This window comes from Centroberyx affinis, unplaced genomic scaffold, assembly GCF_046629955.1.
Source record: "Centroberyx affinis isolate AG114_WGS23_722 - 3 ecotype Tasmania unplaced genomic scaffold, CSIRO-AGI_Caff_v1 ptg003849l_1, whole genome shotgun sequence".
Lineage (NCBI taxonomy): Eukaryota > Metazoa > Chordata > Actinopteri > Beryciformes > Berycidae > Centroberyx > Centroberyx affinis.
The window spans coordinates 54,025-68,916 of record NW_027281696.1 but is presented as its reverse complement, the minus strand read 5'-3'; the positions used below and the strand labels follow the sequence as shown (position 1 = coordinate 68,916).

General features: G+C 40.9%; 1 protein-coding gene across 1 annotated transcript in view; it reads left to right on the top strand.

The window, feature by feature from the left end:
* LOC139662583 (FERM, ARHGEF and pleckstrin domain-containing protein 1-like) overlaps window positions 1-12,831 on the top strand; it is a 70,094-nt gene extending 57,263 nt beyond the window's left edge. The window contains 14 exon segments of the mRNA XM_071541279.1: window positions 127-260; window positions 2,124-2,205; window positions 2,467-2,528; window positions 3,372-3,513; window positions 3,515-3,548; window positions 3,938-4,068; window positions 4,776-4,844; window positions 5,042-5,131; window positions 5,428-5,510; window positions 6,632-6,752; window positions 9,176-9,334; window positions 10,604-10,711; window positions 10,989-11,140; window positions 11,640-12,831. Coding sequence (XP_071397380.1) covers window positions 127-260; window positions 2,124-2,205; window positions 2,467-2,528; window positions 3,372-3,513; window positions 3,515-3,548; window positions 3,938-4,068; window positions 4,776-4,844; window positions 5,042-5,131; window positions 5,428-5,510; window positions 6,632-6,752; window positions 9,176-9,334; window positions 10,604-10,711; window positions 10,989-11,140; window positions 11,640-11,715 — 1,443 coding nt within the window. The 3' untranslated portion in view covers window positions 11,716-12,831.
* The last annotated feature ends 2,061 nt before the right edge of the window (window positions 12,832-14,892 follow it).

Below are 14,892 nucleotides of genomic sequence, written 5' to 3'. Positions count from 1 at the left end.
TCAGTCATTTTGGAAATCAAGGTGTCACTTTTTTGAAATGGTGGATATCTCATTTTGGAATGAAACTTATTGTATTCTATATGTTTGTATGTTTGCATGCATGTTCTGTGTGTGTCCGTATCCCAGTCCTTCCAGAGTGTTGTGGGGAAAGACGAGGCCTTGCCAGACTCTGTTAGGAGCCTGATTTCTGCCAACTACGATCCGGTCTACAAGTTCCACCAGGGATTCCTCAAAGAGGTGGAGCAGAGACTGGCGCAATGGTCAGTGTCTGTGTGTTTCCGTTCAGAAAACTTTAAATGCCTCACACATTTCCATGGGTCAGAAAATCGTCTTAGCTGTGGGCATCTGTAAAATGGCACGTAACACAGGCATTTATATTTAAATACACTTCCATACAGCACATATATTGTAGGCATTTAGCTGAAGCTTAAAGTTCTATATCACCAAAATTTCAGGCAACCAATAGACAAGACAAGAGTCAGGGCATAAGACAAAGAGAGACAAGATAATAAATTAAAGACCAAAAAAAAACTAAGAAAAAAAAATGCAAACATGTTCAGATGTGCTGATGTGCAGGTAAACACTTATTTAAACTGGTTATTGATGTGGGAAAGCAAAAAAGACACAAACAGACAGCAAGACTTCAATAGAAGTCTGTCTGTCTGTGTCTGTGTGTGTGTGTGTGTGTGTGTGTGTGTGTGTCTCTGCACCTTGGTGAGCATACCTTGTTGATGTTTGTGCTAGCCAAAGTGTGTGTGAGATCTATGTTGATAGGTGGCACCCCAAAGGTGTGTGTGTGTGCGTGTGTGTGTATCAGTCTGTCAGTTTGTGTATCATCGCAGTTGATGTTGGCTTCGTCATCTCCGTTTCCTTCTATTGCCTTCCAAGTCACAACACTGAGGCTGCAGCACCAAAGTGGCCTTGTTGAAAAGTGTGTGTGTGTGTGTATGTGTGTGTGTGTGTGTGTGTGTGTGAGCAAGCGATGTCACAGTTTTGGAAAATTGCTCTCATCCTATTTGAGAGATGGGTTGAGTGTATGGAAAGAAAGGAAGAAAACTATGTAGCACCTTTTTTGTTAAAACACAAAATAGAAATTGCTTAAAAATCATGCTTTGGGCTTAAACAGAGGAGCAGCTTATAATATAATGATGATAATAAAATGTATTTATATAGCAGCTTAAGAACAAAGACTTTAGAAATCAAAAATATAATGCAAATTAGGTGTGTTTGCATCAGCTGGGTTGAAGCAAAAAAAAAGAAATAGGCTTCCTGAATGTCATAAAACACATCCAGTAGAAAAATGGCAAGCATGAAGAACAGATTAGTATTGGGCAAGTTGTTACTGTTCTTTTGGGTCAGCTAATGTTGCCCATATTTCATGCTTTTATCTGAGGATAAAAACAGAGAAATGCACTTGGCAATACTCTCATTTCGAATTTATTTGTTTCCATTCAGCTTTTTCGCCTCAAATTTGATACATCATAATTCTTCACAAAAAAATGCTTGACTGGAAATCCAGTTTTTGTGGTAGGTCAAAGGAAAAAAACTTCATGGAAGAAGAAGGAAGAATAAGGTCCGTGTTAGCTCTGGTTCGGTGGGAGAAACTGCATTCACACCGCAGGCCACTCAAGCAGCCAGTGGTAGGAAGTCCATTAATTTTCTGACCTGAGACAAATTGACCAATGTTCTCCATGATCTCGGTTGTTTGTTGGTGTCACCATATAAACTCAGCAGTTTGACTTCGCATTGGGAACGACGTGCACACGCAAACATCAAGTCCTCATTTCCCCCCATGGGAATCTTGTCTCTGTTCGTTTTATAATGGCAGACAGGAGGAGAAATTGTGTTTTTGTTCTGCTCTGAAGTGCCTTATTCTAGCTGACACACACACACACAGACACACACACACATACTGGCAGCATGATTCTGAACCTTGTTTTTGGAGTCGGCCCAGGGACTTGCTGGTAAGATGAATGGGATTGTGGGAATGGAGTGAATATTTTCCATTTGTCAGGTCCTGCCTCTGTCAAACCCTGCTGTGGCCTGACACCTACTGGTAAACACATGTTACTGCATGTTAAGGAATATCACAATGACTCTCTCTCTCTCTCTCTCTCTCTCAGGGAGGGTCGTTCCAATGCCCATATTAAAGGAGACTATCAGCGGATTGGCGATGTTCTCCTTAAGAACATCCAGGGTCTGAGGGTAACTATCTCACTACACCGACATTACAAGCAACCAAGGGGTGCAAGGGGTCATTCCTGTGAAACTAGAGTGATCATGAAGGAGAGAGAAGTGCTGGGAAAAGAAATGAGAAAATCAAGAGCTTAGAAGAGAGGTAGAAGGGATGTGGTTGATAGGCTGAAATCTGTTTTGACTCTCCTCTTGTCTCTCCCTCTCTCATTTTTATTGTCACTCTCTCTCTCTCTCTCTCTCTCTCTCTCTCTCTCTCTCTCTCGTCTGCAGCAGTTGACAGTGCAGCTCCAGAAACACTCAGAATGCCTGGTGGAACTGGAGCGGGCCTGCAGGTGGGTACATGACGCGAAACATAGCTATTTTTTGCCAAAGGTCAAAGGTCGCTGGCAGGCACTTGTTTCCATAAGCATTGGTGGAAATTTTATTTTAATTGCTTATCTGTCTGCCTGTGACTTTCAGACTGGGTTAGTATACAATTATCCTCACCAGCCAAACTTTTAATTGAGGCTGACATTATTATCATGAGACCTTTGCTTTCAGAATAGTGACATTTGGAAGATATTATCTATATTTTTTTTTTACTTTCTTTAACCTTTCTCCTTACTTTCTTCACTATCTCCCCTTCATAACTGAAGTTCACAGCTTCCAGTTATATTTTGCATCGGAAGAAGGCCAAGCTTCCCTCAAGAGAAATATAGTTTTGTTAACAAATATTAGCCAGAAAAAGTATTTCAAACTACTTTGCAATAAATTATCATATTTACATCTGCAGCGTCATAAAATACAAATTCACATGGCCACACAAAAAAAATCCACTGATTAGGTAGACAGTGAGCTTATTACAGTTGGAAACAAAGGAATTTAAAAGAATAAAGGATGAAAAAATCCAGTACCCCTCTTTTCTTCAATAGCCAAAAATAGTTGGTAGTTTCGGTAGTGAACGGCAAAAAGGAAAAAATTAAATTTAGTTGAACTACCTCCAACCTGCTGCAAAATATAGACAAACTATTAACTTTGCAGGTAGTGAAACTATTTCCCAACACTAAAGGGAACATAGCCTTCACCTGGATTCCCCTGGTCAGTCTATTTCATGGAAAGTGCCATCGGCCCTGATATTTTGAATGCAGTGTGATAGCGTTTTGTAACGAACCCTCTCCTCCGTCTGTGTGCCTCAGGTCCAGTCGCAGGTTGGAGGCTCTGTGCAGGGACTTTGAGCAGCAGAAGGCCTGCTACCTGCCCTTCAACATCTTCCTCCTCAGGCCGCTCCACCGCCTGCTGCACTATAAACTCATCCTGGAGAGGCTCTGCAAACACTACCCCGCCCACCCACGACGACTTCAGGGACTCCAGAGGTGGGTGTTAGGGTGTGTGTGGTTTGTGTGTGTGTGTGTGTGTGTGGGTGAGGGTGCTTCTCGCTGAACTACTTCTGACCCTCCCATCGGTCATTCTCTCCATTCTCCTCCCTCCCAGTATCACTCATTTTCTCTAATGTGTTCATATACACTTTTTTTTATGAATTAATCAAATCAAACCCTATATCCTTTTTTCTTTCTTTCTGCACAGCCTAGGCAGATAAATGCAATATTGTGTTTGTATGTATGAGAGAGAGAAGGTGCAGGAACAAGTGGATTTACAGCTCTTAGATTAGATGCCAAAGAGATAGGCTTGATCAGCTGTACATTTCGTCCTCATCCTCATCCTCTTCCTCCTCTTCCTCCTCCGTCCCCTCCCTCCTCTCCAGCGGCCCTGGCGGACATCTCAGAGATGGTGCTGCAGCTCCAAGGCACCATGATGAAGATGGAGAACTTCCAGAAACTCCTGGAGCTGAAGAAAGACCTGACGGGCATCGAAAACCTGGCCATCCCAGGAAGGGTGAGAGAGAGGGACAGAGGTTTATTTTTGTCTTAGTAGCATCTGTTCTCAAAGCACGGAAAGCTCATATTCCAACTGACAGTGAAGAAATGAGTGATGATATTTTTTGTCCTCCAGTTTAAAACATCTTCTGTGAAAGTTGTAGGATTCAGTGATTCTCTACATTGATTATGCAACTAAAACAAATGCTGTTTAGCCCAGTTTTTTATGATGAAAACATTTTGTCAGTGAATCAAAGTTGAAATTAAAATAGTTGTAATTCTATAATTGATAACCTAATCTAATCAGATTCATCTCAGTGAATTTTACTCTGAAGATCGTGAACATGAATTAATTCTTGGGAAGTGATCTGAGTTCCATAGCAGCTTTTACTTATTTATTTTAGATTTTTTGTTGCATTTTTTGCCTTGGTTTGACAGTCACAGTCGATTGAAAAATGAGTGCTGTGCTTTTTATGGTTTTAGGGAACAAATAGTGTCCATGTATGAGTTGATAAATTATTCAGGTCTAGGAAACGACAAGACCTCGATGAGTTCCTTGACAACAACACATAAACTGGGGATTATTTTTGGACCAAGCAGACTCCCATGTCGATCCATAATAAGTTGTTTACTCCTGCAAAAAAGTGACTCATCCTGCTCATTTGTAGTCCTTGGTTTTCTCTCCCTGTTGTTCTGATGTTGTTTATGTTTGCGTGTGGCTGACAGGAATTCATCAGGCTTGGCTGCCTCAGCAAGCTCTCAGGGAAAGGCCTACAGCAGAGAATGTTCTTCCTGGTATGACATCACAGCTTTTCTCAACCATACTTTCAAAATGTCTCAAATGTTGCGCATGGCATGAAATATAACTTCTATAACCTTCTTTCTTTCCTTCCTTTCTGCCTTCTACCCTTCCCTTTCTCCCCTCCTCACTCCTCACCCCTTCTTTCCTCCCTTCATCCTTCCTTCCCTCCTTCCCTCTGTCCTCCCTCCAGTTCAGTGATTCCTTGGTGTACACGAGTCGAGGGATGACCCCGTCCAACCAGTTCAAAGTTCACGGCCAGCTGCCCCTCTATGGCATGACGGTACGTAACCAGATTTTCTTAGTAACATATATGTGTTTTGGTGATTATCAGCACTGCACTGCAACTGTGAGATTGACTGGAACAACAGTGAAATCTGTATTTTTTGTCTGAATTGATTTTCTTTTCCTCACCATCTCTCCCTGAAAGTAGTGTTTACTTTCATATCATATGTTGTGGTTCTAAGCAGTTATGGAGTGTGTTTACATGCATGTTAATATTCCAATATAATTTAGGATACTTAAGATTACTTGTTAAAACGTGTGTGTGTGTGTGTGTGTGTGTGTGTGTGTCTGCAGATCAGAGAGAGCGAGGAGGAGTGGGGAGTCCCTCACTCCTTTACCCTGTTTGGACAGCGGCAATCTGTGGTGGTAGCAGCAAGGTACACACACACACACACACACACACACACACACACACACACACAGAAATACACATAAATAAGTGCACGTACACACACACCCTTGAGCTAAACCACAGTGAGCATCTCAGCCCGATTATCATAATGAATAAACTAATAATAAAAATGGCACAATTTATATAACATTTTCTAAAAAAAAAATATATATATGTAAATGAAAGAAATGCAGGAATTAAATATAAGAACTAGAGTGGAACCATCACAAGAATGAAAAAACAAACAAATGAACTGAATTAAACATGACCAAAAAACAATTGCTTTGAATTGAAGCTGTGCCATCCATTAAGAATGGATACCATATGCTCTTAAGAATAACTGTCTGAAAGATTAATACAGGTCAGTCTCATTAAATATGGATTCATACAGGACCCAAGCCACTCAAATTAAGTTGAACTGTGTGACCTATTTCCCATTCCCCTGTTACTCATTCACTGATTAAAAAACCTTTATTTCTGCATGGTTGTAAAGGTAGAGACTGAATGGCATAGTGAAGGTTGTGGTGATTGACTGTCCATTGTGTGAATAAGTATATACATTATATGCTGGATGTATAATTTTCTTCTATCCTCATCTCTATTCCTCTCTCACATCCTCTTGCTTAATGTCGCTCCATCTCTGTCTCTCTCTCCTTTTTCACATCTACTCTCACACTTGGTTTCTATTTCGCTCCCATCTCTCTTTCTTTGATGCATTTTTCTCTGTTGCTCTATTTCTCTCTCGTTCTCTCTCTCTTTCTCTTCTCTCTCGTGTCTCTTTCTCTCTCACTATCTCAGTTCAGTGTTCAATTGAGTAAGATTTATTGCCGTGTGCGAGGAAGCGTAGAACGATATTGCCACCGCTTGAAGACAAAAGATCAACATTGTTACATCAGAAAACAATTTTTACATAAAACGATCTCTGGGTGTCTGCTTCTCTCTCTTTCTCCACCCCCTCTCTGTTTTTCTCGTTCTTGCTATCTGAATTCAGCGTGCTTTATTGGTGTGAAAGTTGAGAACAATATTGCCACAGAATGAAGATAACATTTTTTACATGAGGAAATCATTTTACCTTAAAAAAAAAAACCTCTCTCACACCCTCTCCAGCTGTGCGTCAGAGATGGAGAGGTGGGTGGAGGACATCAGGATGGCCATTGACCTGGCAGAGCAGAGCAGCAGCGCCCACACTGACCTGCTCTCCACCAGCCTCTCTGACAACAGTAAGTCTGTGGTGTGTGTGTGTGTGTGTGTGTGTGTGTGTGTGTGTGTGTGTGTGTGAATAATTGTGACAAGCCACAATTATTTTAAATATAGCACCTAAATTCATCAATATGCCTCAGCTGTCTTGACCTCTTTCTGTACCTAGCATCAACACTTCACATCCTGAGGAAAACCATGTGATGGATATGATGATGATGATGATGATGATGATGATGAAAAATGAGCCCTTTATGATGTCTGATTTTGACTAATGTCATGTCTATTGACATATTTTGAGTCCTTGAGTTTCACCATACAAGACCTTCAAAGCCATTGGGAAAAAAGCCTTGAATTCGATATCCAAGAGAGTGTAGGAGCCCTGTTTATAGTGTTTGACATTTCTCTTCTCAAGAAACACTACTGTGCATTAGGGCTGCAACTAACAATTATTTTCATTATCGATTAATATATTGATTATTTTTTCAGTTAATCAATTAACCATTTAGTCAAAAATAATGACAAATGGCCATCACAAGTAACCAGAAGCCAAAGTGATTCTTCAAATTGCTTACTTAGTCTGACCAGCAGGCAGCAGCCAAAAAACCCAAATATATTCATGATATATTGATATGAAACAGAGAAAAGCAGTAAATCTTAGCGTTTGTGAAGCTGTAACCAGCAAATATGTGGGATTTTTACTTAATGACTAAGATTAATCGACTAATCATTTCAGCGTTACTATGTATAGATACTGTATATATTCTATATATTTTAACCAGAAAGCTCTCAAGCCTGCTTCTTTAACCTAGAGGCTACTGCCGTCCCCAGACAGCATAGCGGCTCAGCTTTGAGGGACTGTCTGAGCTGTGGTACCTGTTCTAGACACAGTGAGAGCTGATGGGGCCCAGAAACATAGAGCAGGAGAGGAAATAGGTCATAAACAAAATTCCAGAGAACAGTTATTTATGGAAATGTTACCCAGTGGGACTTATTACCCACACAAAGTCTCCTAATTGAAGTTAATGTGACGCTTGCTTGCATTGCTAACTTACATTATGTTATTTCACTGACTGGTGTTTGTAGGAATGTGTTTACAAGGGACATTGGTGGTGTTCATAATCTACTGATATTCACTTGCATCAAGAGGCTTTTCTCTGCCTTTTAAATCACAGTGAACTGGATCATGAACAGGCGAGCACTTGCATATTCCTATGGTTTCCATAACTCTGCCTTTCCCACAGAGAGGGAGGATATGTATCACTCGTTCTCTTCCTTTCTTTTCTCCTCACAAGACAGACAGCTGCTGTCAGCGCCTGGTATATGAATAATATGGTTGAATTGATCCAGTTTGTCTTTCATCTTCGTTTTTTTTTTAATGTTACCTGATATATGTTGGTCCCCTCCCCAGCTGTCATCCCCTTTTCTCCTCTTCTCTTTTCTCGTCCTTCATCTTAAATGCCTGTCACGATTGTTCAATACAGCCTCCACCTGGTGACCTTTGGCTTGACTTCTCTCCATTGTGTCTTAGCTAAAGCACCTGCTATGTACAGTTTTACACAAATAGACACTGAGTATTGACTTACACGTGACAACAAAAGGAGTGTTTCTCAATATTTAGACCACAGTATTGAAATTGTATCAGTCTTTTGGCTCAGTTTTCAATGGCAGAGATTTGTTACAGGTCGTAATGTTTTTTGCTGCCAGCTGTTTTCAATTTTGTGTCATCTCACTTGAATGATATTATACAATACATACACACGGAAAAGGCAGGCATAAGCAGAAAAATGCAATAGGAAAAAACATGCTAGCAGGTTACACACTGGTCCCCTGGTAATGTATTCCTGACCAAACCACATACAGTAGATTGTGATTAAGTCTAAACATGTATTGTGTACTGTTATTAATCTATCATGATTTTAGTCAGGTCTGCTTTCATATAGTTTGCTTTCTTTGCTGTCAAAAGACTCTTACACACAAGTGTCATAGTGTGACAACTATAAACTTAATGTTGTGCCACAAGAAGACTGGTAGCAGTTTTAGCTCTTTGTGTCCAGTATTTAGTGGATATCAAACTAAATACAGAACATACAAGTGAAACTGCTGCTAATCTTCTTGTCACTCAACAGTTGAAAGTCTGAAACCACTGACACACACAAAAGAAAGCTTACTTTATTTACTACTGTAACAGACTACTTGCATAAGATAAGAACACAGTGTTGGCATATTTTATCCACTATGTAAATAGTTACATAAATGTTATGTAAGAACCCAGGATCTCTACTGTGCCAGTATTTGATCATCATGTGCAGGCTTTCATTCCAAAACGCTATGTACCCATTTTGAAAAGAAAATCTACCATCAGTCAGTATCTCAAAAGCAAATCTCTTCATTTCTTTTAGTCCTTTGCTTTCTATTAACCGTCACATTTGACCCGTCCGTCGTTCCACAGAGCTGTCGGAGGATGGAGGGGCGGAGCAGGAGTCGGAGGAGGAGCTGTGCGGCTCACGCTCGTCCCTGGAGCGCCACGGTCACCGTGGTAACACCACCGTGCACGTCTGCTGGCACCGCAACACCAGCGTGTCCATGGTGGACTTTAGTGTCGCCGTGGAGGTACCCAGACTGTTGTTTCTGTGTGTGTGTGTGTGTGTGTGTGTGTGTGTCTCAATCCTTCTCTCCCTCCACCTGTTTTTCCACACATCCCATACTTTTTCTCTCAAGCCTGTCGCTGTGGATTCCGGTCTTCTGCGTTTGTCCAGTGTGTTTAGATGTGTGCATTTGTCTGTCTGTGTTTCAGTCGGTCTACTTAAACCGCGAGTCTTGGTCTTCCCTTCTCTTTATATCTCTCTGTGGGCAAAGGACCATTCTTCCGAAGTCCTTTGTCTTATTTTTCTTCTCATGTCTGTGTTTTTGTCCTCTCTCTTATCCTCCCTCCCTCTTTCTGCCAATCCATCTCTTTGTATCTCTCTGTCTTTACCTCCTCTTGTCTGTCTTTCCACCCTTCCGCCCACCTTCGCCTCTATCTGTCTGTCTGTCCATACTGATGTGGCTAGAGGCCAGTAGTCCAGCCAGTGAGTCAGAGCGGCCCCTCAGCAGACATCAGGGTCCCGTCCCTCTCTCTGTGGTCTGCTGGTACAGAGCACACAGCCTGTCCTTTAGTGACACCTGCTGGAGTAGAGAGGTACTGCAATAGTCACAACTTAGCTTTGTACCCAGAAATGCCACTAGAAGTGCATAGACCATAAACAAAACAAGTCTCTCAATTCCCCCCTGGGATGACTATGGTGCCTGTCTTGGTAATAAATGGAGAGGTATAGAAAAAATCTAGAGAGAACCATGTTTCTCTCCACAAAAACCTTCCATGTATTGCACAAAATGCTGATGAGCAAGGCTACTGGATCCTTGGACAAAGGAATGCCCCGGCAACCACCAGGAAAGACTGAAGCCAGTCCTCCAAAGGCACATAAACTTCCAAATCCACTCCAATCAAACAAATTCACTGTAAAGGCAAGGCCATGAAAAGTATTACCACAAATCGGGCCTTGGGAAAGTGCTTCACATATCGAATTTACATGCTGCTATGCACAAGCAAGGCTCAGCTAAATGGATACTTGCACTGACAGTAGCACAGAGATAGATTTCTGAAATTATGTAACCTAGAAACTGTTGTATTTTTAATTGTGCGCCAGGATGTCCCAAAGGATTAGTGATGAATTAGTGCTTGGAGCTGACACATTTCTCTCTCCCCTGTCTTCTTTTCTGTTTTAACACTAAAACTGAATCACCGACGTTGTGTGTTTCTTTGTTAAACCCTGTATATCCTTTGGTTTAATCAGTTTCCTCTCTCCTTTTCCTCTCCTCTCTCTTCTTCTGTGTCTCCAGAACCAGCTGTCAGGTAACCTGCTGAGGAAGTTCAAGAACAGTAACGGCTGGCAGAAACTCTGGGTGGTGTTCACCAACTTCAGCCTCTTCTTCTACAAGTCACACCAGGTTAGATATAGCCTATAGGAACGCAGTTAAAATTAAGTAAGAATTATGTGGTGGTTTGAACACAGCACTGGCAGAGTTAGTTATGTCTGTAAAGTAGGATATGAGAATATTCTGCATCATGACATGAGTTATAGGCTATGTGATTATAATGCTTATTGACACAAGAAAACTTGAGACATCAAATGACATTGAATCAGCACAACTATAGCTTGATGAAAATGTATAACATAGATCATGATAGAGGTTTTCCTGCCCTCTCTGGCCCGTCTTCCTGCAGGATGACTACCCTCTGGCCAGCCTTCCTCTGCTGGGCTACTCCGTCACCGTCCCGTCCGAGTCGGAGAACATCCACAAAGATTACGTCTTCAAGCTCCACTTCAAGTCCCACGTCTACTACTTCAGATCGGAGAGCGAGTACACCTTCGAAAGGTACTGCACTTGAATTGAATTTGAATGATTGCTGAAGAACATTTGCATAACCGTTTTGTTCCTCTTTTCCCCTTCACTGGGTAACTGTAAGCAACTTCCCACTCTGGCTCCTCAAATTTCGTTTGGGTTTAAGTGAGATTCTAACCTCCATCAAGAGGTATGGTTCACTGTAGTATGATGTTGAGATTCTTGGCATGTAAAAAGGCCAACAGAAATGTCTAGTGAAGAGGTAATTAATCTTAATGGGTCTGTAAAAACCTTCCTTGCCATACCTTTAAGTTTAGCATTCTGTTAGCACGGGAGTCAGAAAGCCTTGTGTTTTGAATCATGAATGCATCAAGAGCTGAAAAAGGTACATCTCCCATTAGCAGTGGACCTTGGCACAAAAGTAGTCGTTTAATGCATTTCCAGTTCTTGGTATTCAGAGGAAAAAAAGTATGGAGCACTCGATTTATGTCACTCTGCAAGTAAGCAGCCGCTGTCCTTTTTTTTTCTCCAGGTGGATGGAGGTGATCCGCAGCGCCACCTGCTCCGCCAGCCGCTCCCTGCCAACCTCCAGGAAAGACCTTTACTGATCGATCAGCTCCCCGCCCTCACTCCTCCACAGAGAAACACTCACCCGAATGAATGAAGACTTGGATATCGAGCTGCCAAAACTCCAGGAAAGAGCCCTATTGACACAGAATGCGCACAACAGGCATTCAAATCAACACTAATCAATACTTTTGAATAGTTATTTGGTTCACACACCCAGTCGGAGGACGTCCCACTTCACCTCCGTCCCCTCCACTTCCCAAATCCTCCTCCTCCTCCTCCTCACACACGCTGCTTAGAGCTTTAAAAAGTGACAATACTTTCTACACCACTAGTGTCTGATTAGAGGCAATCTTTCTACAATGGCAGTCATCCACTATGTAATTCTTAATGTAATTTTTCTACGCCGGGCAAGCGGCAGCGCACAGTCTTGCTGGCAATGTTTTGCTCTTTTGACTTTATTTTATGTTTGCATCACTGAGTGCGTTCACATGCACACCAACAGATCTTTAATATTCAATGTTTCAAGTCAACAACACATCCTGTTTACAATAACGTGGGGAAGATGTTATCCTTATGAAAAACCTGAATACAATACCTGAGATTTATCAATAGTATTTGAGATGCTGATATCCTGTTACTGTTGTTTTTTGCAGTCTGTTCTATTCTTTCAGTGGTTTATATATTCAAATTATTCATGTATACAGGCTTATTTGTGATAGGGAGAAAAGATGTATATAAACAGCTTATCTTGAATAATACCTATACCAGGATAATGTGGAATATTGTGTGCATGTGAACACACTCACTGTGATGAGAGTATTTTTTGTTTGTATGACAATCTATACATGATGAATAAATGTGATACTTAGTTTGGACACAATTACAAGACACACATCTTTTGCTTTTGTAGGGAAACCTTTTGTACAATACTTTGATACACTGTGAAACGTTCTCCTCTGCTTTATTCTTTTCTCCTTTTGGTTCTTACTTGTTTTCCTGTGAGGTCTGCCTTCTTTAAGAGGGCAAAATGTTTTCAAAACACTTTCTCTACTTCCAGGGCCGAAAGACATTTCAGTGGTTCATTGCCAAATATCTTCTCTTCTGTATTCCTCCAGGTTTCTGGATTTTACTATTTTAAATAAAGATGAGTAAAGACTGGGTTAATATGACAACAACAGCGTGAGAGGCGACTCTGAAACTGTTTCCTCTAGTCTAGTTTTCCTCTAGTTTTTATGAAGACAAAAACCAGGATGCGATTAGGATTATTATAACACATAAAAGGAGAGATAATATCAGCAAAATCAGGAAAGCAGAAATTTTCTGTAAAAATCTGCAAAAATACTTGACAGTGTGACTATGGGTACAACGGTGATGCAATATTCCCCACAGCACTTTTGATGGTGTTTTCTATTCTTAGGCTGTAACCATAATGAAAAATTGCGGAATTTCTTATACTGTATGTATCATATGTTAATAATAGCATTGGACACCAATTTGATATAGCATAGATATTAGAGCAGCCGCCCTTCGCCTTGATGGAAAGGCAAAGGCTTTGGAAAGAAATTCATACATAGACATCAACTTCACTCTTTATATTTGTCTAAAAAATACATGTCAAGCATTTAAGCAGAAGCCTTTAGATCAAAATGACTTTAAGATAATGAGAAACATAGTACATTCAAATCAGGTGTGTCCAAACTTTTGACTGGTAGTGTATTGGTTTGGCTTCTGAGCCTCAGATCTCCTCCCTCTCTCCTGAAGTCCCAAAGTCCAAGGATACTATTGGACACATGTAGCATGTTGGCACTCGCAATCGCTTCATTCATGCAAAACAAAGGACGGGTGCAGCTAGAGTACAAAGAAAGGAATAAGGACGTAGATGGATGCACATGAGAGGATAAGCCATGTGTGAAATCTCTGTTTAATAGGTATTCGAGTATGCAAGCAGAGAACATTAGAATCTAAAACCAGGAAAATTCCAGTACCTTGATAGTTCATGTGTAGTTCCATTGCATAGTAAATAACATGCCGAACAGGCTTTCAGATACAAGTAATGGGTCTTCCTTGTATCACGATGAACCGTGAACACGTCACGCTTGGTCAGAAACCCTGAGAGAGTAAATTCACAGGTCCGTTCGACTACATCCGGCACTAAATAGTCATTCTAACCTTTATTTTTCCAGGGAAACCTGACTGAGTCTGCAGCCCTGCTTCACGTTCACACAGTTAACACCAGACTGATGCTGAGTACAACTACAGACTTGCTCAAGGGCACTTTGACCACAGTGGTTGTTGAGGGAGGCAAGAGCATTTTTTCCTTCATTTGGAACCAGCGAAATGTCCTGATAATGGGAATTAACATTGTGAATTAATGCTAGCTGTTAAATCAAGTGTCAAAGTGGCTGTTAAGGGTTTTGAACGACCGCGCAGTAAGTCATGACATAAACTAGCTTGCTGACATTCATCACAGAGGTTGAGATTTTCCATTTTGATGCCTTAAAAATATAATATGCTTAAACTACTGCCTTGCACTATTACTGTATCCTTAACTGGCATTGTCTCATATTTCATTGTGGGCATGAAATCTGTTTAGGTGTGGCACTTGGCAGCGGCCACCATTATCCCTGGTTTCACCAAACCAGCTCTGCAGTGTTTTAATACCATTGCAATGCCAGTTAGAAATTTAACACCAACTTCAAACTTCAAAACCAAGATGAATGTGCTAAGTCTAAATGTGATTAAAAAAAACAACAGAATATAAAGTCTGGGTTGAATGGCAACAGGAAAATAAAACACTAAGTCCTTTTATTTAAGTACAACACTTAACTGTACTTAAACCCTTTCAAGGCCTTGAACTAAGACAATTCAATTTAAGACATTTTTAAATTATTTAAAGGACCTGGAGACACCATGGAGTCAAATCTTCAAATATCAAGACAACTTGATATTTGAAGTTGCTTTGAGGTAAATAAAAGAACAGGGAGGCAAAAACTGCTGTTGATTGTATCTTTGATGTCAACTTTTAAGTGGTTTTGCCACCTTGATCTTATTTCCCTGAGCCCCTAAAGCCTCTCATGCAGAGTAAGGGAACTGAATTTAGGAGGTAAACAAACTTTACACTCCTGTTCTGTGATACTTTATTGCCTTAGCGATAACTAGCCATTGATTTTTTTTTCTGGACCTGCTCCACTGGCAGTGAATGGAGGCTGGTTTGT